The sequence below is a fragment of the Limanda limanda genome, chromosome 3 (genome assembly GCF_963576545.1).
Source record: "Limanda limanda chromosome 3, fLimLim1.1, whole genome shotgun sequence".
NCBI classification, from domain to species: domain Eukaryota; kingdom Metazoa; phylum Chordata; class Actinopteri; order Pleuronectiformes; family Pleuronectidae; genus Limanda; species Limanda limanda.
The window spans coordinates 18,667,854-18,695,355 of NC_083638.1; the positions used below are offsets into that span (position 1 = coordinate 18,667,854).

At 41.2% G+C, this 27,502-nt stretch overlaps 1 protein-coding gene across 2 annotated transcripts in view; it reads left to right on the plus strand.

Annotated features, from left to right (window-relative positions):
• The first annotated feature begins 3,898 nt into the window (after positions 1-3,898).
• galnt2 (UDP-N-acetyl-alpha-D-galactosamine:polypeptide N-acetylgalactosaminyltransferase 2) overlaps positions 3,899-27,502 on the plus strand; it is a 53,216-nt gene continuing 29,612 nt past the window's right edge. For both annotated transcript variants that reach the window (XM_061067915.1, XM_061067916.1), the window contains exon 1: positions 3,899-4,178. In XM_061067915.1, coding sequence (XP_060923898.1) covers positions 4,083-4,178 — 96 coding nt within the window. In that variant the 5' untranslated portion in view covers positions 3,899-4,082. The remainder of the gene's footprint in view (positions 4,179-27,502) is intronic.

Below are 27,502 nucleotides of genomic sequence, written 5' to 3' on the forward strand. Positions count from 1 at the left end.
TGTATTATTAAAAGCGGAGATTATACAGAGATTATACATATTGATGCAGAAGTCAGAATCAAGTGGAGCTCTGTAAGAAACTATGAAAGTATTTTTTGATTAATCACATAATGTTGTTGGGCTTTTGGGGAACTGAAAGTTTTAGTTTCAATTCTCAATGCTGTTATAACTGAGTCACTGTTGGCCACTGTCCCTCCATGTACAAGATTGTATTGACATTCTCATATTACTGTTTAAAGGGCTTTTATTAGATTAGTTGAAAACTCTCCTCTTACAGGTGACATGGCTTGACCTGAAGGTTAATGTAAATGGTTGAGAATGCAGAGAAAAATCTTCAGTGAGAGTCAAAGCAATGTTCAAGAAAATGGAAACTTTTATTAAGAATTTGGCTTCTCACAGATGTTTTAAAATGCTCAGTTAAAGCAAATGAGGCATTTAAGGAGGAGTTTGGATCAAACGTAGCTTGAACAAATCTCCCCTTGGTTTGGTTCTTCTGTTAAGCTGTGTCTGACAGAAATCTTAATACTGAACCGACAAACTCTTCAGTTCAAATTTAACTTCATATGATGTTTGGTGGATCATTTCTGCCGAGAATGTTGATTTTAAGGATTAATGATTGATAGTGTTCTGGTTTCACAAAATGTTCTGTGTGATGTGTTATGATGTAACTGCTCCTGTAACACGGTCATGCACATATTTGTGAGAATGATGCAGAGCTATAAAAAGCTATAAATCTGTCCATTATATAAAAATTGGTCTGCCAGACAAATGTATGGTGGAATCACTGCCGCCAAGACACACGTGTACAGTCTATGGAAATACCCTCTGCACACTATACAATATTCATTTAATGTTGCAACACTGGAAGAAGTTCTCTATAAATGTGAGGAAATGAGAAAGGCAGTTATAGATCCAGTACAGTGAATCTAGTGATGCTATTGTATCTCTTCTACTCAATGTTCCTGTAGAGCTCACAGAGCCACCACATGATAACAGTAACTGACTTGTTGATGAGTCAGGGAAGTTAGTATCTTTCCATTGTCCTAAAAAGAAAGTCTATAAACTATGCTGGACCCGTTGTTAATGCAGAAAACTGTGAACAACACACATCCAGTAAAGACTCTTTTGATGTGTGCTGGATCAACAAAACATTTGAAATAAAGGAGACGATCTGCACGTCTAAAACTCCTGTTAAAGTGATTTATTTGACGTTTTGAGCACCAGGCTCTTCCTCGGACTTGATGCAGAACAGAGTTAGACCAGGTGTAACAACATGGCAGCTAGAAACACACATGCAATTGATGCTGTTTAATCTGACAAATATTTCAGACTTGAACTCGCTGATCCTGATCGCTACTGTTCAGCCTTAAAGACAAAATCTTTCTTTGCTGCCACATGAAAGTGGCTGGTCTTTCACTGGTATTCCATGATAGGTTATCTTTGTTTAATTTATTATTTAAGTCTCGGGTCTCCTGTCTTAAAACATCTTTAGATCTTGTTCTCGACCACAGCAGTTTTCTCTTTGCTCAACTTAGTTATCTTATGTGCTACGTGATTATAAGGTGATTGTAAACTCACACATTACCATTGTTAAGAAAAAATAGACTTTAATCAATGATAGTGTATTCACTTAGTTAATGTAATGGTTACGATTTTTTAAATTAAATCTTTTCCCAGATTAGCTTTGGTGCAGTTAAAGAGCAAACCTAACTTTTAGACTAATATTTTCAAAGTTTCCCTGACGCTGCTGGTATGAATGTGTTGTCATTATTTGGGAATTGCATCTGTGAACTAGAATGTCACGACACTCGTAAAAATCACTCCGCCTAAACATACCTGGTTTATTGCATCAATATCCATGAATTGATCTTTGCGAAATCCATCTAAATGTTGAAAAACGCCCTTACTTGCAATGTTTAAGAAAGTGATGCAAAAATATTCCCAGATCTGGATCCATACCAAAGTTCAGTGAGTTCTTTCCTGACCTGTGAAGCATTGTTGTGGTGATCCGTCCAATAGTCTTTTCATAATCCTGATAACAAACAAACAAACAAACAAATGCCTGTTAAAACATATAACTTCCCTTTTGGGGGTCATAAGCATTTTTTCCAAGTGTTACAGATCATATATGTTGCCATGATCCCTCCTAATAGTTTGTGTACACTTTATTTTTATTAGCAAGGTTTTTGTTGTCATCAAAAAGAACCAGACAACTGCAATATACAGACACAATGCAAGATGTTTATAATGTGCATGTATGTTATATGATTAAACACATGTTAACTCCATTTAAAGTAATACTCTGTTGCTCCTGCAACGTGGCTCACAAGCCAGTAGACAGACTTATTGCCATTACTCTCTGTTTCTGGAAGGCGAATTCTTGAAAGCCAAACAGATCCTCTTCAGGGTAATTTGAGGCCCTCGTAACAGTTGTTCAGGACATCCAGGGCAAAGGGCAAAAGATAAAACCCTCTTTTACCTCCGCGCGGCTAAATTTGCACAACATCTGTTTCTGTGCCTCTCACTCCTCCACTCTCTTCTCAAACGTTAGCTTGACTTCCATCCATCCATGCTCTAACACTACTGTAGGTAATATAAACACGCTGAGTGTCTCCTCAGACCACCGTAGCGTAAGCAGTGATGAATAAGTGTGTGTGTGTGTAATTTTACTGGGACACACATGGGAGGAACAGCACAAAGTGTGTATTGACAGCGGGTTTTTTCTCAGACTGCAGAGATATTTGCTTTCCAGTCAAAATCAAATTCTGTCCCCATTAAAATGAGAAATGTCAGAGGCAGATTGAAGCAAACTGAACATGATCTGAACATTTCACTGGAGCCAAATGTGTTCCAGCTGAGATCCGTCTTACACATTGTTGATCCCAGAGCTACTGACCACAGAACAATCTATTTACATGGTGGCCTTCAATTGGCTTTAACAATCACATTGTGACTTGCTTTAAAGGTCCCCATTCATATTTCAAATCTTTCAAAAATTCTTACTTCACTATGTTCTTCTCCCTGGTGCAGTCAGTGATCATAAATATAAACTAGAAACTAGTAGCATAGAAAACCTGCACATTGTGGCATAGTTTATTTTGTTGTTGTTAAGATAAACCTAGTGAATACTTGAAAAGACCATTGTTTCTGTGTGAACTGTTGAGTATTAAACAATTATGTGAGTGAGAGGGTATAGAAATTAATTGGTAAGTGAGTCAGAGATGTGCTACTATCTTTAACTTTTAGTTTTTAAAACATCTTTTATTAATAAATTAGAAATGCCCTTTTTCTCACTTGAGCCCCTGTCCCCTGATATGTCTGTGCACGTCCCTGACACTGAGTCGTTTCAACTAGAACACGTTTCTTTGCCACATCCTGCCGCAGGAGTTAGAATGAGAACAAGAGAGGGGGGAGGAGAGAGGAATAGGAAGAGAAAGTAAAACTAAACTGTCTACTTTGGTTTGATTTAAACCAGGTCAGAGAGGAACCAGCGGACATAAAGAGAAAGTTGTCTATAATTTAACTCGGTTTAATCTCTTTATATCCAGTCTGTGGGTTTGATCTGTGACTCTGGCGCCCCCGGTGTCTGCTCGCAGTACGTGCAGGCCGCTGCACAGCACCCAGTGGAATCATCTGATGACCACAGACCTTCTCTCTGCTCGCACAGACTCGAACCTGAAATCGTACAACTAACATTTCCTACAGGGACTGCCCCCACCCCCCAAGCCCCTCTAGCACAGAACCGCCCGGCACGGCTCTCTCTCTCTCGACCCAGCAGAGCCAGCTCGGGCCCTCCTCCAGGGCTGCACTAGCCGGTGTTTGATTGGATTAGAGTCGGCTCGCCTTTGCCCTCTGACCTCGCTGATGGTGGCTGGCTGCTTCCTGCTGCCTCCTCCGCTCCCCCCCACCGACCGACCGAGAGAGAGAGCCTGCCCAAGCCGCACGGCGAAGCGCCCTGCACGGACACAGCCCACCGGGACGAGCCGCTTCCAGCCTGAGCCGAGCCGAGCCGAGCCGAGCCGGAGCGCAGCCACAGTGCACACACACGGGCGGACGGGGGAGACGAACGAACCAAGGCAGCCATGCGGAGGAAATCGAGGATATTGTTGTGTTTTGCGGTGCTGTGGGTGCTGGGGATAGCCTACTACTTCTACTCGGGGACCGCGCTGGGGCGAAAGGTAGGTCTCCCCCGTGTTGCTCGACTGTCTCTCCCCGGCCACACGCTCCGGGTCCCCGGCTCCGGACGGACGGTTCCCCTCCCGGACAAAGCGGAGATGGAGCGGTGTGGTTCGGCTCTGTCGTGCCGCTTCTCCTCCTCTTTTTACCGGGGACTTGCTGTGTGTTTTGTGTTGCACCGATGCTGTGAGGGGTGTGATACGGGGCCTGCTGGTATCAGTGAGCAGGCATTGATTTGCGGGAGATGAGTGAGGACGAGGGCGGCAGGGGGAGCGGGGCCGGCCGGCTCGGCAGCGGGGACCTCCCGCTGTGCCGGCGGTTACTTCCCCGGTGGCAGCGGGACCGGAGCACGTCGGCGCCGGCCAGCGTGTCAGCCACTGAGCCGCTGCCCGGCGCCGGTTCATCGGGAGAGCCGGGTGGAGGTGGAGGAATAGCGGAGTGATTGTTGCTCATGTGAGGCTGCCGGCCTGGCTCACAGGGCCGGGGGTGTTGGGTGGAGGAGGCTGGGTGTGGGGTGGGGGGGTTCGCCCATAGAGCACGTCAGCACAAGCGGCGGCTGCTGCTGCTGCTGCCCGGGACTGAGTCAGGATCAGGAAGTGTGGAGGCAGACAAGCGCCGGGGTGAATCCCTGATATTCTCCATGCTGGGTGGCTTCATAAGCTCATCACGTTTTACTGTGAGAAGAACCTGGATCCAGTTGGAGTCTACTCCTGTGGGAAACACACCTACAGTCATTCGATCCATTCCTGAGCTAAAAGTAATGCAGTCTGATTCAGCAGCCCTGCAGGAAGTCCTCTTATAATGTCTAGGTGATTTGTTAAAGATGTTTCTCGATAATCAGGGACTAAAAACTACAGTTGAAACAATAAATCGGTCAATTGCTTTAAATTCTATCAATCTGCATCAAGATCAAGATGAACTTTATTGTCCCTCAAAGTGGAGACACTGGCTTGAGCTCGTCACCAATTCTGCAGCCCATAAAACCCATATAAACATGTACACATGCACAAATCCCACATTATACAACAGACATCATAGCAATTACCATAAAGATTTACAATACAGTGCACACCTGACCATATTACAAATACATGTACAAAATGTAAATGATTACAGTCATCTGTGTTCTTAAAACAGAATTAAAAATACAATAAATAAAGTATTAATGCAAATAATTGAGGAATCACAAGCAAGCAAATTTCACACACTCATACATTTCAGTTACCTAAACATTCCCGATCTCACAATGTTAAAGAAAGTGGGTAAAATATTCCTAGATCTAACCCCTGATCTGGATCTACACCAAAATGTTATGGGTTGGTCCTACCACATCCTTCCATCAGGTTTTGTGGAAATTTGTTGCCTTGTTTTCCTGTTATCACGCATGTGAACAACCAGACAGGCGTGAAAACGTAACCTCCCTGGCGCAGCCAATAACTAATTTATTGTTTTTTAAAGTAAAGCAACAATGTTAACAAACGTGTGATGCCTCTAGCTTCCAACATGTGCCTTTTCCTTTATAGAATTGATCGTTTTTAGAATATCTTTGGGTTGTGGATTGAGTTTTGGATAAAACAAGACACATGAGTAAGTAAAGCCTGTCAATATAACACAGGAAGATTCAACAGTATCACAAGCGGCAGCCTCCAAAATGACCTTACAGTTGAGTTGGCACATCCCTAAAACAGTTTCAACACAAACAGAACCATATAACATTCAGGAAGGGGGGAGGGATTGCATGACTGTTGTGTTAGGCAGTATTAGCCGTGTGTACCTAGTAAACCGGAAGAGGTAATGGATTATTTGACAACACAGTGTCCATCAGTTTATTTTTAGATCAGTGTTTTCCCTTTTTGGGTCATGTAGTTGGTTTACAGCAACGTCTTCAACTAATTTTTTCTAGTAACACCAGCAGTAACTGGAAAAGTCAGTAGAAATTGTAGTAATAGTATTGAAATAGGCGGTAAAGTAGTAATGATGATAGTAGCTGCTAAGCTGCACTTTATGTATGAGAGGGTATGAATTCCATTCATAATAAACCAGGCCTGCACATGTAAAAGTATGTCACATGTGAAATTGAATTTAAATAACCTCCAGGTGTTCACATGTCTAAGACGTGCTGCTGGTGTAAACACTCCGTGTTCTTGGTGTGTGTGTGTGAGAGAGAGAGAGGGAGACTAGCTGTTACTCTTTTGTGTTGAGAGACCCGTGTGCTTGTTGTAAATCTGTCAGTGTGACCTGTCAGAGTCAATGTAGTCCACTGTGTCCTGTTTATTTGTCTGCATGGAGTCCCCTGCTTGGGCAGTTTCATTTGCACTCTGCCTCTATTGCCCCTCTAGATTTGGTTGTGTGTGCATGTGTTGGTGTGTGTGAAGGTCCTGTGTGTATTCCACCTGTTCCCTTGTCTTGTCCTCCTATCTTTACTTTGTTTGCTTTGCTTCAGTCAACCAGAGTAGAGCTGTTACTTGTCCATTAGGCTGATAGTTTTGTGTGTGTGTGTGTGTGGTTGCTAAGAGGGTCAAAGGGGCAATCCATGATAAGCAACTTTCTTTTGAGTTGATTTGTGGGCAGCATTAATGTGGAGCTGGGTTGATCGGTTGCACCTGGGTGGGGTCTTATACATTGGGAGATTTGATCTGTTCAAACAAAGGTGCTGCGGCTCAGGTTAAGTGTTGTTTTCCATCTCACCGTACTCTACTTTCAAGGAACCAAGGCGTTAAGTGATTTCTCTCCGATGTTGTGATACAAACTTTTGTAGCTGGACTGGAGTTTAGTTTAAAGTAGGTGGAACCTGGCCTCATCAAACCAATTTCAAATCAAATGTAATTGTTTTTAACAATGGTGTGTGTTTGGTTCCAAGTCCCTTAATTTTATATAATATAAAATGTTTCAAGCAAATGAGAATTTATTTTCTTTACATTGCAAGTTGTGTCTGACCGAGCGAATACAGTGTTATGACAAACAGCAAATCTTAATATTTAATATGTTGGAATTAGAGAATTGTAATATTTACATAAATTAAATGAATATTGAATTTCTATTGATTTAGATGCTTGATTAAGTGCTTAATCGATAGCTATCAACTCCAAATAATGTCGCCAACAGTTCTTCTGTGGTAACCCAGTCATTTGTTTTTCATCTTGTTTCTTCTCATGACAACAGATGTGTGAATTGGAAACGATGTGAATCTAATGATGTAACAGTGTTGGTAGGTTTCCAGTTCTGGACAAACACTCCCCCTCATGTTCAAAGTGTGATTTACAAGTTTGTACGTTCATTCATCCATTAGTCATACTGGAGATGTTGGTGACTTGTGTGCATGTTTAGTGGTCAAGACAATTAGAAAAGGAGCATGTTCACAGATAATGCTTTAATCCAGGGTTACACCTCACAAAGCCACACGTCGAGTCGTCTCTGTTCACGAGCATTGTGGTGAATTCAGTGTCCGGCGGCTTTGGGCTGAGATTTAATGGCAGCTAATACAGCTAATACACTTTTGAATAATCTTAAAGGACAGTGTCTGTGCCAGGGGGATAAGTACACACACACACACACAAAGCCATGACACGGTGGTTCTTTGGATCCAAGCTCTCACCAAATAGCATTATCAGTTCAAAAGTATCCCATTTGGAAGAATCTTGCTCTATCTGTGTGACACTTCAAAGACACTTTTTGAACACAGTATCTGTGCCTGTGAGCGATCACACTGCGCCGTTCAGAAATGAATGCTGCCATTTCTCACATGTTCCTTGTTAGCTCTTTTTGACAAGGCAGTAAAAACAAGGACTGAAATGTCACAGCGTGTCTACATCGGTCAAGTGCAAACCTTTTATACGAAATCATTCTTGTATCCTTGAACTTAAATTTGGACCCGCGTCTGTGGAAAGTTTCTTTCTTTAATTAATGTGTACACAGTTAGACAGTGTTCTTTTTTCAGGCTCACTGGCTTCAATGCCGTTGATATTCAGTGTGAAATGAGAGAATTCGAGCTGGGATCAGTCCTTATTCTCTGCAATTCTAGAAATATGGATACTTTATATATTGAAGTGTATATTTAAAACATGATGGTTTCTAATAATCATTCATATTTCAACCCCTTGGCATCGGTTGAAAAATAGAAATGCATCTCTACATTTTTATGATGATAACTGTGAAGAATAAGATAAGACTAGAAAAGGGCAATATAAATAGTCCATTTACCATCTGTTTCTGTTAATTGGCAACTAACTGCTCATCAGTGAGAGTGCGTGGTTGTTTGTATCTGTATGTAGGCTCTGAGATAGATTGTCATACACCCTACAGTATATATTCCCAATGTCAGCTGGGATTAGTTCCAGTTCCCCTCCACCTCCGACCTTGAAAGGATAAGCAATGTTGCTAACAGATGGATAGTTGATGCACTGAAAGTAAAGTGTCTCTTCTCCTGTACACAGTACAAAGTAGGTGTATAGAGTGACAGGAAACTTTGGGAGACACAGAGCAGCTGGACTCAGAACAAACCCACATATCTTTAAGTGCATTGTTGTACACTGAAGGATAATGTTGCAAACATGAGCCTGCTGCCTCATTAAAGTCTTCCTTGTTGGACGAAGCTCAGAGGGATTTTTCCGGCCCGCACTTGAAAAGCCGACGTCCCACTGTTGAGTCTACTTTTCCTTCTAATCAGCGGCGTGAGAGGAGAGCTAAATGGCAGATAGAGGAAGTTGGAACTAAACCAACAAACACTTTATTAGAAAGATATCAGCTGTTTGAGCAAAGCTGCAGGGGTCGACCTAGAGAAGTATTCTTGGGGTTGGAGGAGAGCAGCCTGGAGACTAAAAGGGTTTGTGGAAATATATATATATATATTTAACCTCAAACTGCCAATATTTGCTTGCAAATGAAGATATTTTAAGACACATTCCATCCAATTATTGCACCAGCAAAGCATTTAATAAAAAATTCTAAAGGTGGCATGAGATATAAACAAATCATGTATTTGAGATAAGCTAATCCCTCAATTTGAAATGAAGCCATAACAGATCATCAAATTATGTTAGTGAGGTGCAAACTCTTGAATGCAGAGGTTTAAATTAACTGACTTGGGCGTTGAATTGAGTGAGCGATTTTCTTGCTTTTTAAATTCTGTGCTTTTGAATCTTGCACTTGCAGAACCTGCATGATCTCAAATTTGAATGTTTGCCGACTGAGCAGTTCAGAAGATGTTTGTAGCTGCAGGCAATTTGGGTTCAGTCAGGTTTAATCCATCCCTCAAACAACATACAGCACAAGCATAGAGCTACTAAACAAACAAACACACACACACACACACACACACACACACACACACACACACACACACACACACACACACACACACACACACACACACACACACACACACACATTGCGTCAGGTGTAGCATAGACCAGTAAAGGTGGCAAAGAATGCTGCAGGGAGAAAAACAGAGCTGGTGAAAGCTGGGTAAGAATGTTACCAACCCTGTGTTCTCTCACAGCTGCTGACAAGACTGTCTGGCTTGTCTGCTTCCTTATTCCTCATCCCCTCATTGTATAGCCTGCAGACTGCTCCTGAACGCATTCTGTGAACTGCTCAAGTTAGAATGCAGGAATGAGGATCGTGTCTTCAACAAATCACCTGCACTTTGACATCCAAGTTTTGACCTTCTAAGTTGTGAATGCACTTATGAGGCGTGGCAGCTGGCACCCACAGTAGATCCGCCCCTGGATAGAGCGTTAATTACATAAACTGATAATTGGATTTATCAGAGCAATTAATGGTGTGGTTTAACACCCTGAAGCCAAGGTGTGTTGCATGTAGTCAAGACATCCTGTTCATCATGTGTCACTTGACTCATCAATCAGTAGATTAGCACAATTATAATGACCAATTTCCATAAATGAAACTTTTACAAAGAATAGAGACCATGAAAATATATAATAAGAGGTTGACACATTCATGCCACAATTGTCCTGTCATTGAGCTCAACTTTCAACCAGAGGTGGATCACAGTGTTTTTCTAATTGTTATTAGCTGGAGGATTGGATTTTAGTTTCTACTTGATGGTAGATGATTCAGTGGTGAACTTTTCCTTCCAGCAAACCAAAGAGAGGAGAGAAGAAGGAAATGTATCTTCTCAGTATGGATTCAGAGAGTCTGTATAGCCGCAGGGTCCAGAACTCATGAGTGAAAGGTACAGTCTCTGTTATCTGCAGCTGCAGGCGGCCAGTCTCTGCCGGTCTGTGCATGTCTCAAACTATGGCGTTATCAATACATCTGTCTCTCATCGTAGATTATGTGACTTCACTGGCTCCAAGCATTTCACTGACGTAAAAGTGGAAAATGTTGATTCAGTGACTGATGAAGATGTTACGTTATCGACGTTGATTAGAGTGCGCTTTGATTTGTTTTTTTATATGTGGTTTTAAGAACAAGGCGGATGCCAACGTCCGATCCTTAGCATAGGAGTCTGCGCACTTCTCTGTATCTGCAATCATTTCAGCAACGTCAAAAGTATACATGCAAATTAATGTACACACTCAAACGTGCGTGTTGTGTAACTATGGTACAGTAATCTAGCTAAAAGACCTGTGGCTTTTAAACCGGGGGTCTCAGCAGTTCAACGTGTTTATAAAGCCAGAATTCGCTGTAATTTCAGCCTGCAAGCAGATCCATTATTGCTAACTAACTAAATGCAGTTCCACAGAGCAAACGCTGAATCAATAAAAGGCTTGAATTAGATCTGATAAGATACAGAGATATCATGGAAGTTGTGTTATTTAGGTTATTTGTTTGAGTTAAATGAAAATTCTCATTTAAACCAAGTAATGGCTTAACTGTTTCTTTAGAGTCACACAATTTCATGCCTGGGAGTTTGAGGAGAGAGGAATACTTGTTCTGTTGGAACTGCTCCACTGATGCTCCACACTGTGTGTGTGTGTTCACAGTACATGTGGAGGGGAAATAAACTGTGACTGACTGTGCATTCACATGCTCCTGAAGGTCCCGGTTGAAAGTGGTTGTACCAACTTCGGTGTCAAAATGTGTTGTATTTACGGATATACAGTTTGCATGTGACAAAAGGTAAACACTTGACAAGTTGACATTAAAAGCTAATATACAGAGCGGATTGTAAGATTGTCTTATTATAGTGATGGCATTGCCAAATTGGCAATACGTGTACCAAAGTCTTTGCAGACTTGTATCCCAATTTGAGACAGCGTTCAAGTGAATTTTCACAGTTGGGAAAACATTTTTCCAACTTTTCCAATTCCACTTGAATGCACAGTAATTTGCTAAACCCCTCCCTCAAGTGGAGATCAAAGCTTAGAAACTGACAATGCAAGCTATCAACCTGACTCATAGGATCCCTTTGCATGGTGCTAAAGTATAAATGATGATTGCATGGTCGTGTCATTAGCATTTTCCAAAACCCACAAATATACCAGCTAAGCTGTATGGAACAGATTAATCAATATGTGACTAGGTATTAATTATGCTTGGGCTGCTAATTATTTACACTATTGATTTAATCTGCTAAATATTTTCTCGGTCAGTGGATTCATTGATTTGTCAGAAACAGAAAATATTGACTGTCTCCCACAACAATTTTTCAAAGTAAGTTCATTCAAATTGATTCAAATTCTTAAATTTTTCTTTCTTAAGTTTTTTTTGCACCATATATGAACAATTAAGCATAGACCTCACCCCTGTTCTACTTGTGCATGTATGTTAGCTAAACAGCCAAACAAGGTTATGTTAGAATAAAAGTGTGATCTTTCAATTTCATAACAGACATAACTGGCAACCTGTTGAACCACATTTGTCTAAATGTACTTTTGAAAATAACGAGAATAAAGACGTTTGAGTGGTTAATCTCCTACTGTTATCTCTGTAACCTGCATAAATGGTTCTGATAACGTAAAACTTGACAGGCCTTTCTGCGATAACTAACCATAGTGGGTCTTAGCAAACAAATTAAAGCGATTTACTGTAATTGTGAAAAAGAACGATGGAAAAGGTGAAAAATGATGAGATTTGGCTAGAAAAAAGAGGCAGAAAAAGAGTGTGGCTGGATCCAAATGAGAGAATGGTGAGCTGTGTCGAGTCTGGGAGCTTTTGCCTCCTCCAGTCAGAAGGAGTTAGTTCTGATCTACCAGCCCTGAATCCAAATGACTGACCGGCCGTGCTGAACAGACGGATGGCTGTTGACATACCAGGCAATAGACTGAGACGTTGCCAAGAATGAAGACAAATAGTTTAGGTAGACTTTTAAAAGAGCAGTTTATATCTTTTTATAAAAAACTGACATCTGCTACAAGGTATGATTGACCACATGCTGATCTGTGGCAAAGAGAACAGCAGTTTTTACTTATTTGATATAATTTAACTCAGTCTTTGTATCCACCCCTCGTGGCCAGCAGTAGGTTCCTTGTGGTTAAACATAATAATATGCTGCATCTCTGCATATGCTGTAAACTGGATTATTTTCTTCTCATGATGATTTTCTTCCCTGGCAGATGCCATGCATTCATAGAAAAGTGAAGAAATGGGATAAAGCTGTCCATTGTTCCAAGGGACAAGCGCTGAGACAAGAACATTTCAGGGATCTATTTCTTCATTCAACAGATCAGCCCCTGTTTATTCAATTTGTCACAGAGACAAACTATTATAGCTGTGTTATAACAATGTTGACATCCTCGGAACATGGCAGTCAGTTCAGCAGTAATCTGTGTTCCCGTTATCTGGCTCAAATATTCAAATAGGCCTGATACGGAGTGGAGGTGGTCATGGTGTTTTGCTTGTGTCCCGTTTGTGGCAAGGACACGGAAGTCACTATTCAAATGACAGCGATAACCAAAATGCTCCCACACTGTTGACTTGATGTTGGCCGGTGAGTCTAGAATCTAAAGGTTTTCAAATCCCTCTCAATCCAATTACACAAGTGCGACGCCACGTTGGAATTTAATGGAATCAGTGTATTATTTACAAAATATACAGCTGAAGGCTCATTTATGCTGCCTTTACATAAGAAATGAGATACGAGCATTTGAAATTTTATTGTTACTGTCACTGCCCACATACTTCCATGGCTACACTTCACAGTTTGGTCTTTTGTTTCCATATCTGTAAGCTTTCAGAAGACGTGCACAGATGCAGACAAAACCAAAAGGCTCCTTCTTTTTCTGAATAAATGTCTAACATTAACATTACAAAATCGAGTTGGGGTATCACAGATCCGTCGTCCAGTTGTGTGATTTTTAGACTTTAGGCATTTGTTTAGCTGTTTTGGTCACAGTTTCAGAATCATAGCAACTCACGGCCACTATCAGATTTCACAAATTGAAATATTGTTTCTTTGTGTAAATCAGGGGAGAAGTCAAGCTATTTGCCACTGTTAACAGGCTCATTACGATTAAAGATAGGGGCATTGGCCTTTTAATCTTTGCTATATTATAAAAATCCTTAATACAACTACGCTCGACAAAGATATGCATCAGCTCTGCAGAGAATATTGTTGCTCAACATGAAGAATAGTCTCTGTCTGCAATGATGCTCCATCCACACCACTTCCTGTGTTTGTTACTGCAGACTTACAAAGCAGATACAATACAGAGTCAGCCAGGCCGCCCACCTGATCCTCAGACGTGTGTGGATCTGTCAAAGAATCCCGATGCTGACTGTGCTCATCGGTCTCAATGTTCAATGAGCTGCTGATCTTTCTGAATATAGTTTTTGATATGCTCTCTGACTAAAAAAATTAGATCACAGCAATCGAAAGAAATTACTTTATAATGTAACGGCATCAAATATTTAGTACACAAATTTTTTTTCGATGTTAAGTATAATTTCATACATGATTCATGAAAGATAATCCTAAAATACTTTGCAGTGATGACTTCCCCTGAATGAATCAATCAGTAAACATGTAGAGAGAAGGTATGCACTAGGGCAAGTCCATTAGGCGTGTTTCATGGTGAATGGTTGTAACTGCAGCACAGCAAACTCTCATTGGTGATGAAACTGGGCAGCCTAAGTGATTTTTAAAATGGAAAAAATGTCCAAACAATGTCTGGCTATGTGCCAAAGTGATGGGTACTATGGATGTTTTTTTAAATGCTCGTCTGGTGGGAGATGTTAACTTCTCACCCTTCATCACATCACAAGTGATAACGAACTGATATTTGGTTCATCTATCCTGTAAGAAAGAAAACACAGCCAACACCAGTTATTTGTGAATTGTCTGCCACATCTTTCTTTAAGTGATTCACTTTGTTTAAAATTTGCATTTTCTTTATGCTTTTGTAAATCCCTGCAAAAATTGTATCATCAATTGTCCATCAATGTGATTAAGGGCTGCTCAAACTTGGCATGACTCCTCAGCCTATTTCGTTATTCAATGTTATAAATGGTCAATTTTAGGCTCTTGTATCTGCCTGTGAGATTAGATAAGCAAAGTTCCCTTCTTGCCTCTTCACTATTTTATACTGACAACTGCTCTGCAGGAAGAAAGAGGAAGAAGGTGCAAATTCAATCAAAGCAATATAGAAACATTGATTAAACTGATTTCAAGCCAATAATCTACATATTTGACAAGGACCTACTCCACTGACTCCTGCTACTGAGGCTACTTGTGATTTTTCCACCATCATAACTCATTGCTACAGGACTGAAATTAACACACTGCTACAGGCATACACTAAGTTCAAAATCCACAGTTTGGTTTATGATTTTATTGGTCAAGACTTGTAAAGAAGAAGCTTGTAACTTGTCTTTTAAAAAATGTGTTGAAATGGGTTTCAGGAAACAGAGTTGCTGACCTGGCTCTACTGGTTTTTTCTCATTTACAGTAAGAAGAATCAATGACTTACTGACTGACAAACAAACTTTTGCCTTATACGAATACGAGTGAGTCCCAACACAATGGATAGAAGTGGATGAAATGAATACAGTGTGTGTGTTTGTACACGTTTGGTACATCCTGGGGACTTATTGCACCATAAACATCTACCTCATGGGGACCAAAGCCTGGTCCTATTGACGCAAAACACAATTTTTGAGGACCTGTTTAAAGTTAAGATGTGAATTGTGGTTAGGGTTAGTAATGAATTGGTCATGGTTAAGGTCAGGTACACGGTTTTGGTTTTTCCACGGGGTAAAGCTGGGTCTTTGTGTAAGTGTGTTGGAAGGAACAGTGTCTTAACAAGGATAGCTATGCAAACACAAAAGAGTCTGTGTGTGTGTCAGTGTGTGTGTGTGCGCGTGTGCGTGTACAACCACAGCATGTCCTACCACGAGCTAACTTTTCCTGTGGGCTCATTTCTCTTTTCAGGGACACGTCAGCAGATTTAAGAATTTTGTGTTTGTATCTCAGACTGTCATGTGTTTATATGCCAACTCATTACAGAATTTGGCAACACAAATGTTTTTTCCAGTCCTTCAGTCAAGTTGCTATGTCGAAACTGGATGGCTCAAAAAGCTGTAAAAAAAAGAAAAGAATAAGGTAGCTTAATAGCAGCAGTAGTCATCTGTTTGAGTGGTTGAAACTCTAATGGAAAAAAAACTGAAAATCAGACCTTTTGCAAAAAATAAATAGTCAGGAAATACCGTGCTTTTAAAAACAGACTGCCACTGTATGGTGTGTTCCTCTGGTGACAGAAGCCTTGGTTGGCCGTTATGTAAAAAAAGACGCGTGCATTTCCAAATGTAACTTAATGGTAAAGTATACCTCTCTTTTTAACATAAACCCTCCATTTTAACCTAGACCCAGCACAGAGGTTTATGAAATGGTGTAGCTGTACCCATCAGTTCCTCTGAGGAGAACTAGTGTTGCCAACAAGCTCGTTGAAGCTCAGTCGAGTTGTGTTGTCAGTCAAATACGACAACATTATCTAGTGTGTAAAAGGAACCAGGCTAGGGGCCATTTCATACTTCATTATACTGTCAGCCAAAGAGTCAGTAATGCTGATGGGTGGTAGGGGAGGTTGTGTTATTGCCTTGTTTGAAAATACTCATCCAACTTGGCTAATGTTCAGGGCCAGAGCTGAGTCCCTCTCCATCATCCGGCTTAGTCTTCACTACAGTTGGGTTTGTAGTTTACTGAAGTTTTATTGTGCATTTATCTTTGTGCTCTATTGCAGCTAAAGAAGAAGTGCAGAGGTTGACACAACGGTGCTCTGCTTTCTATGTTCATCAATCAGAAGATGTGTTTTTGTCTGGATTCGTAGCTCAAGACTTTTAGCACAATATTACGAATGACGCCATCACATAGGTTAAAAGGATTTAAGAGCTAGTTAGCTGCAACTGTTAAAAATCTGCTAGTGACAGTTCACATCTCAGCCGGCAAAGGTTGTAGACGAGAAATGAGAATCTGCTTTTGCTTCTAGCTCTTTCTTAAATCGAGGATCAACGTGTGTGTGTGTGTGTGTGTGTGTGTGTGTGTGTGTGTGTGTGTGTGTGTGTGTGTGTGTGTGTGTGTGTGTGTGTGTGTGTGTGTGTGTGTGTGTGTGGGTGTGTGTGGGTGTGGGTGGGTGTGGGTGGGTGTGGGTGGGTGGGTGTGTGTCGGTGTGTGTGTGTCGGTGTGTGTGTGTCGGTGTGTGTGTGTCGGTGTGTGTGTGTCGGTGTGTGTGTGTCGGTGTGTTTTCCCCTGACTCAGGCCATATTTATGTTAACTCTCCAACAGGCCATATGGTAATGCACTTTCTCTCCCACCTCTTTTCCTTCTATTTCCTCCTGTGTATTTGCTTTTTTTGTCTTCCTGTCTTCACAAGCATACTTTTCTCTCTTCCCGTGCATACTTGCTTTGTCATACTATTTGTTTTTAAAATTTGAATGCTGTTTGTTCTTTTGTTGTTCTTTTGAAGTAGACTAGGAATTCAGTTGCTTACCCAGGGAGCCAATAATGAATACACAGACAGAAACACAATATTCCTGCCGTGTACAGATCCTCCAGAAACAGGTCCGTGACCCACTTTTGGGCCCTAACCCACAGTTTTAGAAACCACAAATACAGAGAGAGTAACAGAATATCATGTGCTCCTGGGCCAGCAGGGACTCTCTTTTTTTTCTTCTTTTTGTGGCTCTCTGCATTTTTGCCTTAAAAGGTAGGTTTGATTTATCTGCGATTTCTGCTCGGTGGGGGAGGAGTAAATGTGATTGTGTCACGTCCCATTACGATGGGCTAAGAATAGCTAAAACCCTCTAACACCTGATTTATTTGAAATGGGTTGTTACAAATATGCACTCTGGTCTGCCTGTCACTATGACCCGCCATGTTGGACGCGGCCAAGTCATACACTTTACAGTCGCAGGTACATCTTTCACCTGACAGAATGCTAGGTTAGGTTTTGTATCACTCTTTCTATTTGCAGATAGGACTGTTTCATTGTCCAGTTCGCTGTCTATCAGCTGGGTTTGATCCTATCACCGTGCGTCCCTGCTCAGGGTATGATGTCCTCACAGGTCACCTTACCACCCTACGTGTTAACGAATCAACAACGAGCGTGCAACTACAGCAGCACAAGAATATGTAGCCATAAACAGCTAGAAAAGATGGCCATGGCTCTTGTCAGCTCACTGATTAAAATGTATGAACGCAGCTAAATGAAATTTCCCTTTCGGAGCTGTAATGGCAGAATTGAGATAAACTGTGGCACCAGAGAATTTGTATTCCGCCTGGACTGAAGTCTGTGTTGTTTCTGTTTCTGTTGTTGGCAGATAACTCGGCTTTCACACTCTATTACTTACAGGTCTCATGTTTCCAAAAACAGCAGCACGATAGAAATTAAATCTAACTTTGTTTTTGCACTGCTGCCGAACTTGATACTAAAAGTGTCTCTTCGACTTGACTCTTCACTTTATAACACAATTTGTAGATGGTTTTGATTCTTGTATTTTGCTTCTGTTATTTAGATTAAATAGCCCACATATTTCAATGATTATCATAATGATGATGATCAAGAAAAAGCATGACATGAGAAGTAATAAAAAAACATACTCTGATCTTTTGTAGATAAGAACTTAGATTTGTCATCTGTCTGCACGCATCCACAGTCAAACATTTTGAGCACCATAGGGACCATAGAAGTAGTATATTATGTCTGACAGTTCTGTCTGTTGTTTGGATTGCATGCTGTACTGGCTCTGTTGGGGGGAGAAACAGCAGACTGTAGTAGATCCAGTGTTTGCATTACATTTACATTATATTGCTGAGTTTTACTCTTTCCTAACTTGACAAATGAGCAGGAGATCCATGATATCCTCAGCACTTATACTGCTGGGTTTACACTTTTGTGTGCCATTGGGCCGACCTTTTAATGAATACCAGTTGTGTTGCATTTGTTCTGTGTGCTGCATCAGCTGCCTTTCCTGTTCATGTGAAATATTAAACCGTTTTCTTTTTGAGCACGTCACAGCTGTAACGTAATGATAAGGAGAGCAGCCTTTTGAAACGAGCCACAGTCAAATGTGTATGATGACAGAATCTAACTATGAATAATGCACACTGAAACTAGAATACACCTCTCTACACTGTCAGACCAGTCCATAAGTATAGCTTGATAATGGTCTGTTATATGTCACTGACACCCATTACAAGAAAAACCTGAGTTGGAAGTGTGTAATTAACTTTCATTAAAAGTCTCACATCTGCTCCCCAGCCTGATAAACATGTTCATATAGCAAAAGCTGAGATGTTGTCATGATCCTGCCGTGTTTACTGCGGAGAGGCTGTTTGCTGTCTGTGTTGTAACATACACACACACACGTGACCAAGTCACATCAAAGAGGTTGCAACCTAACTCAAAAACAAGTGTTTGTTCAAATGCACCAAAAGAACGTTCTGCTCATTCAAACATCATCATCATCGGGGGTGCACACAATAAGCAACCCTGGGAGCCGCTTCTTCTTTTTCTTCTTCTGTTGTTTAATGCTGTCTCAACGTTCTGCATTTGTCTGAAGTGTCTCAAAAATTATTTTCACTCTGCACCCAAACCAAATCATGGTTTAGTTTGATCTGGACTCAGACCATCTCTTTTGGCTTACACAATTGTGTTCAGTGAGGGATTAAGAGAAGGACAATCTTTTCAGGATGTCACACAGCAGGCTTCAGGAAGTTATGTCTCATTATTCACATTGCATATTAAAGCTGGAATAACTCCCATTGGATCATAGATTTGAGTCGCTGATCTTAAGCACTGTCTGCATTGGTGCTTTTAGAGGATGTTATTGGTGCCAGGCCAAGGATAGAACATGTCTGGTTTATGTCCAAACAGGATTGTGTCGCCATCCATTCGTTCATCCTCCTGCGGGAGCTAGAATCCAGCTCTGGCACGTGTGTTCAATTTAGCAACGGATGTGTATAGGTAGTAGTAATGTACGTGCATAGAGAGTTCTATGGAAAATCTAGAGCAAAGGTTATATACTGTATGCATACATATATATTTCAACATTTGGTCTTACATTTACAAAAACAACACACAAAGTACAACATACATAGTCATGTAGAGACTGTAAATCTTGGCTTCGTTTCAGACTAAACACACACGCACAGCAACCCCTGCACACCATTCTCATCCATATGTGATACCCATTCATGAAAAATACTCCCTCTCGCTGGCTTGCAGAGAACATTTACCCTTGTATGGGAAAGAAAATATTTATGGACGTAAAGCTCCTTCCTGTACACACACACACACACACACACACACACACACACACACACACACACACACACACACACACACACACACACTCCTATGGTATGAGGTAACCTGCTGTACAGAACTTTAACCTTGATGACCTCAATGTCGTCTGGGGGGGGGTCTTCATCCACATGGTGCATTATACAATTTGCAATTTCAATCCTTCTTCCTTTTTTTGGTGCAACACCCCGTCATTATATTCTCTTTAAAAAAGCGCCAGGAGCTGTAATTTCCACAAATCATCATGATCATTACCATGCGCCAAACAATTGAACTAAAGCTCTTCCCATCATTTAGATTCTCTTAAAGCAAGAAGGGGCGTTTAGGGTGGTAGTAATCACAGACCACTGCTGTGGTCGAGGGAGGGATGGTCATTTACTGTTCGCAGGAGAGAGGAGGAGGAGGCAGCATCAAAGGAGGCAGGGAGGAAGGAAGGGGGTGTAGGGAAAGAAAAGAGAGTAAGCAAGTGGCTGATGAAAGAGTGAATTGGTGAATTTTAACTTCCCCAGCCCATAACCTACTTTTTAGCCTCTGCTGACACACTCGGATGATTCAGCACTCCACTCGGTCTCCCCCCTCTGCCTCCCTCCACATTCCCCCCCCCCACTCTTCTCTCTTGCTCCTTTGCCTCTTACCTCGTCTTGTTTAGTAATTCCTCTTTTTCTCCAACAGTGCCTTCCCTCGTTTCCCAAAATCATATTCGAACCTGCTCATTTATCAGGAGTCATTTGTTCAAATTATTTCTTAAACTCCCGCCGTCTTAACAGCAAGGGAACAAGCAGCTTCCACAATGCTGAATCATCATTACTGCCAATGGAAAATCAGACAAAAGATTTCAGGAAGTGAAATTTAACTTTTTTGTTTGTTAGTGTGGTGAATGTCAAACTGTCTTTGGTACTTCAGCACATAAATCATCTTTGAGTTCAGGTAGAGAGATGAAAACCATTTGATAACAGTAATGTCTCATCATCATATATCCCTTGTTTTAGTCTTTCCACTAGCTCCCTGTCTGTTTACAGATTTTAAGATTATGCAAACTAGTTTTAAGGCTCTCTGTGGTCTGGAGCTATATCTCTGAGCTTTTTGTACCATATGTCTCGGCATGTACTTGCTGAGGTCTTTTGTCTGTTCCAGGATTACCATTAGACAAGTGGTCAGCCACCACAACGATTTCCTGGCCCATGATGGTGACTGAATCAGCAGCTGATTTCGATTCTCTAGAACTGTAATCTTGAATTTGCTATGATTAACATTGTATAATTTGCACCTTTCTGCTTAAAGCCCGTTTGGAAATACAATAATTCTGTTAAATTGTTTAGGTTTGGGATATAGCAGCTGTCTCTAAATGTGATAATCCTGCAGTTGTGCTTCTTCCTCTTGTCGTGTGATGACATGTTTCACCATAGACACCAAGCGGTTAGCAGGATCATTTAATATTCATTGACATTGACCATTTATGGTTGAATGTGGGCGTGTAGAGGGCGGACTTTGAGGCAGATCCACGTACGCACGTTTCGTTGGTGTGGTTTATAAGGGGAGCTTGGCCTTTAGGTTTTATAGATCTGGATCTTTTCGTGCTTACTCCATTTTTTCGGACTTTGTGCGGACGTACACTTCTACTATGAATCCAAAACACTTTTCTATAAATGACGCCCCAGGTCAGCTGAGTCAGCAACGTCTTTTTAGCCTGTATTTCTGTTTTCACATACCGTTTTGTTTTTCATGCATCATAGTTTTTTACCTTTTTTAAGCACTTTGTGATATGGATTTTTGAAAAGTGCTCTCTAAATAAAGTTTGATGTTATCATAATTATTATTATATTTTTGAGTCCTGTCCCATCCCCATCTCTTCCTACCCCACCCACTCTATTTCCTCTAACAGATCTCCTCCCCTGTCAGCAATCAGCTGTTCTCTCCATCCAGCCTTCTGTTTTGCATTCTTTTCCACTTGTTATCCCCCCTCTTTCATGTCCAACTTCTGGACAGAAACACAGAAGGCCCTGTCTGTGACCCCTCTGGCTGAACATAAATGGTGGGTGTGTTGTGCGTGTAAGTGGATGTAACAGACACCATGAACCTGAGCTCTGTTTATTGTGTGTGTTGATCCGTCAGTGATAGGCAGGGAGGGAAGCAGATGAATTTCCTAGGCTGCTGCTTGGAGAACTGGCCTTACTGGTCACTTTACCAGTCAACATGATGACATTATCTCATTAGTGAGAAAATAAGAATTTGGTAAAATTTCCACAAATTATGAATGGGAAAAAGTATTGGACAGATCATCACGAAATAAGGGAAAGGAGGTAAGCGCTCTCTGAGTGTTCTAGTTTTTGATATTGTTGTTGTGTACAAACTTAATCAACAGCTACGTGGATAATGAGGAGTCTTTATTTGGAGCCGTAACCACATCAATAATTTTCAGCTGATGCCAAAAACTATTTTCGTAGATTGTAAATAATGGAGCCTCGTGGTAGTTTGAACTCACATGTTCTGCAATCACAATGACCTCTATGTCAAGTTGTCTACATGAATATTTGATGCTCTCTCACTGCTGTTACTCTGCTGCCGGCTTTCACAAAGGTAACTCCCTCCACTTCTGCAGCCTCCTCCTGTCTTCCCATTTAGGTGCATGTGAATTTGAAATGATTTCTTTTGATACTGTGATGTTCATTAAAGGAAACCTATGATTCTCACTGATAGCTCAGACCCCCTTAAGAGGCCATCTTAAAAAGGACTTTCCTCTGTTTGGCCAAACATCTAGAACCCTGCTGAGAAGTAGCACAGCCAGCACTCACTGGGTTTTCAGACATCCCAAATGCATAAATCTAAATTTTTCAGAAGATATCCCACTGGCTGGATTCTTTCTGAGCACCAAACATGACTTTCATTAAATCACCAATATCATGCTGGTTTTGTCCCTTTTTATTTGGTGTGTATAGATTTTTTTAGCAAAGGTCCACGACAGAGGGAGTGGTTCTCTCTCACAGAAAACCCTGAAGAGCCTGAAACCCCCAACCTAAAATTGAGGACCTTTTAAATGGTCTAAATATAGAAATGATAAGTAATGTGTCATCTGATAAATGACAAAACACTTGAAAGATACAGAATTGTGTTTCCAGCAATGTTTCTGTGAGAGCAACAGTAACACAGCAGATGGTGCACATGCAGAATCTTCCCTAAATGCTTTGGCAGTGATGTGGTGCAAGTTTACAAGGTTTTATTTCCTGGTAGCAGATTGAGAGCAAACTCCCTTATTGGACGTCTTCATTTGGGCTGATCCAGACAACACCAGCGTCAGCCGCTGATAAACAAGAACACAGGAACTGAGGATAATTAGCTACTTTTCCTACTATGTGTGTGATCTGATTTTAAGTGTGTGTGTGTCTGTGTGCGCGAGTGTGATGCAGATGGGGTTTTGGGAAGGAGGCCAGCACACACAATTGCTTCATTGAGTCTTACACCCCCTAAGTCTCTCACTCGCTCACTCTCTCTCTCTCACTCTCTCTCTCTCTCTCTCTCTCTCTCTCTCTCTCTCTCTCTCTCTCTCTCTCTCTTTCGCTCTCTTTTTCTCTCTCTCGTGCTCTCTCTTTCTCTCTCTCACACTGGTGAGACTTGTCACAGTTTGCTTCATGCTTCAGGGTTGAAGCTCGTCAGCTTCCCAGCACAGCCCCACCCCCTGTCTTTTTGTTATTCTGCCTCCCTCCCTCTCTCTCTTTCTCTCTCTTTCTCCTATGTCACTCTTGGTGAATGTTTGATTTTGGCATGACTTTATTTTAAAGTTACACATAATGATTTGATCCATGTGTTTGAAGCAGAATAAACATCTGCAGCCATTCGCCAGCAGGGGTGTTTATGTATGTTTGTGTGTGTGTGATTTGCTTCTGAAACTTTTGTGATATTTTGGATAACTCTCCTCCTTTGTCCTGGCTTATTAAGTGTCAGGGAAACAGACAGAGAGCCGAACTGTGTTTTTTCTTACTCCAGGCCTGGCTGACTAACAACTCGAAGAACCCTTTGTAACAGAACAGAGAGAAAGTGTTGATTTATTTATCGAACTTTCACTCTTTGTGTCTTCAGTATGTGTTCATACTGCTGACATGGATTTTTGGGTTTGTTTCTTGTTTCATTGTTCTCGAATAAGCCCGGGTGTTGATGTCATGCCTTGTGTTGTTTTTTTTTGAAGACTGTAGTTTACATTTGTGCCAATCTATATCTCATAGAACGGCAGGTTATGCAGAGAAAGCTAATAATAAGCATTCGTGAAGAACCCTTACAATAGCTGAAACCATAAAAGCTGAGAGAAGCTTTGAGCTGAATCGTAAATCATGAATTTGTTTCCTGTGGAATAATCAGTCGCAAGGGACACAAAGAAAAGGTTAGAAAAGATGAACCTTGCATATCCCTTGACTCTACTTTCTTGTCTCTGTTGTCATTTTCAAATGTCCTGTCGCTATTTATCTCTCTTGCTCTCACAAACAGATCAGCATGTCTACCAGCCAGTTACAGCGAGTGTTTAATCAGCCATGTGCAAAATGATCGGCTGTAACATTTCCCTTCAGCTGAGTTTACTAGGAGCATATGGATGAATGTAATAATTCAGACGGAGTTCATAGAAAGTGTTGAGCCCGGTCCCATCCGGACCAGACAGCGTGTTTGTAGATTTGAGGTTCAAATGGGAAAGGTTAATAATTTAGACAAGTTCCATGTTCAAAAGATTCACAGTAATAAGTTTATTGTATAAGAACAATACTTACAGAGAGTCTCTGGGGTTCTGCCGGACACGTCACCAGGATTTCTGGATCATGTCCAGAAGAAGCGCGCACACTCATCCTAAGTCCACAGTATTTATAAAGACACCCTGTGTAACACAGAGGCGGTTCTTTCTTTGAGGGAATTCAGCAATTGGCCAGATGCATACTGTTTCCTCAAAGTGCAGTTTTTTGCAAGCATATCACTTGTAAGGGAGAATCCAATCACTTCATTGTATTAGTTCTGGCACTTCCTCTCTCTTACACCTGCTCATGTGCCTGGTTACCAGTCAGTTGCTAACGGCTGGTTTCCTGTTTTGTCTCTTTCTGTGGTTGTTCTCTGGGCCTGACCCTGCGTCTGAGTCAAAAAGATATACATCATTCCAATTTAAAAAAAAAATGGTTGTAGCATTATTGATTCTTATAGACTATACAGCTAATATTTATTCACAGGATATAGGTAAAATATAGTCATAAGATAAAGAACAAAACATAGATGTCTCAACAAAAGCTAGCATGGTGAAGACTAGATGTTTTCACTGTCTATTTCAGCACCTTGAATCTGCCTCTTTGTATGAAAGGTGCTCTATAAATAAAATTGCCTCATGTTTCAAAACCGAGCAGTGAAGGTGGTATATGGTACGGTATGGGGAGAAATTAGAGAGGGGACGTCACCACATGACAAAGACCTTAGAGGCGAGTAAGTTAACAGAAATTGAGGCGAGGAGATATGAGGGGAAAGGTGTGTGTGTGTGTGTGGCCTAAGAACATTGCTCCAGATCCAAGTCGCAGAGAACAGCATCACCGCAGGGAGCCTGAATCAGGGATATTAACAATGTGAAGTCTCACTGTCTCCTGCAGAGGAAGATGTCACACGTGCACAATACATGAGATGTTTCCAGCGTTTCTTTAATCTGCTAATATACAGTTACATATATACTGTATACCATACAGTTGGGTGGTTGTAGTGAAGACAATTGCGTTGTGTTGCAATTGAATTGAATAGCTATCCCCTTTTATTTTGTGATGGACCATGTGACACTTCAGCTGCTCTCACACATGCACTCAACTGCGGACATTCTCCTGAAATTATCTGCAGGGGCTGTAAGCGAGACATGCAGACATTTTCCCAGGCCAAAAATCTGAGGTTGAAAAAGAGGTGTCATGCATATAGAAGACGAGGATGTCAGCTTGGAAAGACGAAAGCTGCTTTCAGACATCCACAGAACTCTGCAGTTCCTCCGTATTATTGCCAGAGGAGGTGCATTTGTGAAACGGAAATGTCAGGAGGAGGCGCTCCACAGTTTCTGCCGACTTTCTCCACCTGACCTAGTATAATGTCCGTAAAATGTCAAAGTCAATTTGTGAATACAGCAGAGGATCCCCCGCTGTGGAAGATGCTTCCTACACGCGACAGATGCCAAAATGTAAAAATTAAAATAATATCTTCCGGTAAAAACTGTGTCATTCATGAAGACCCTGGCAAAGAGGTATTGTGTGATCTCTACAGCAACTTAATAATACGTTCCAGCTCTTGCCTAAGTAATGCGGAGGATTTGTTTCTGTTTTGAAAGCGTCTTTGCAGAGAACCTCCCGCGGTGTTGTGCATGTGTGAAAGACGAAGTCTGGGTAAACTCGGCAGCCAATTCTCCGGATTTTATCCGCAGGTCATGTCTGACAGAGGATAAGAGATTCTAGAGCTTTTGGTGACATGGGCTGACGTTGGTGCTAATGTGATTTCCGCAGCAGAATAAATATTTCATGTCTTGCCTTCTGAATGCTCTGCAGACGTCACCTCTCGCCTGAATGTTCCGGTCATTTTCCTGTGGTTTTTAATGCATCTACCCTGGAGAATCTCCTGCTGCTTTGTTCACATGTGAAAGACAAAATCTGGAGAAAGTCTGTCCCCAAATGTCTGTGGATTTTCTAGAGAAAACTGATTCAGTCACATTTACTCAGTGATGCTCTATAAACTCCATTGTTCAGGAGCTACACAAGTCCCTCGAGCAAGTTTTTCTGTCTACTGGTTTTCAACATCTGTGAAGTAAAGTTTGGAAGAACACCAAGGCCTCTATTTTTTTATAATCCTGTTTCAGTTTTTTATATTTTGTGTTATTCTGTGGTAAACTGTGTTTTAGCGATATATCAGAAAAGCTCCACAGGACCTTCAACCCCCCTCACCCCTCTTTACATAAAGTAGGAGTGAAACGCTTTCACCTGACTTCACAATGAGACATAAATCAGACTTAGTTCTCTCTCCTTTCTCTCCTTCTGTGGGGATTTTTCTTGGTTGACTCCTTGAAGTTCAGCAAGTTCACGTCTGGGTCTCATCTGGAGAAGAAACAAGCCTTTGAGAGATGATACAACTCTCTACCTGTGCTTTACGTTAAAGCAGTTTGTTTAATTAGAATTAATGTTTTATGCCTCTGAAATATTTTAGCCATGAACACAGTTAAATGTTACATCCATTTAAGGCATTTAACATGATGTGCTTCCCATAAGAAATGTGATCAGGGCCATAGTGTGTTGATGGTAAACTGATCAGTTAAGGAACAGCAATAAATAATAAACAACAAATAATACAAGATAAGTTTGAATTGGTAAAAGATTTCAGCAGATTTGTCTTGAAGAGGAGAAGAGATCTGATTTAGGAGGGATCAGGTTGAAGTGGCATGTGACTCTGTTTGTTTTGCCATTATGGACGCTTATCTGTCCAGACAGGTTAGGTTCCCACATCATACATAACATTTTGACTGTGGTTTATTTCTGATAACCAGCGTACAGTGTGTTGTGATGTTACTGTGAACCCCTGCAGGGATGGTTCTCTTTTCGCTCCTAGGGGTTGATTCAAAGGTCAGGCAAAACTCATCAGAGTTCAGC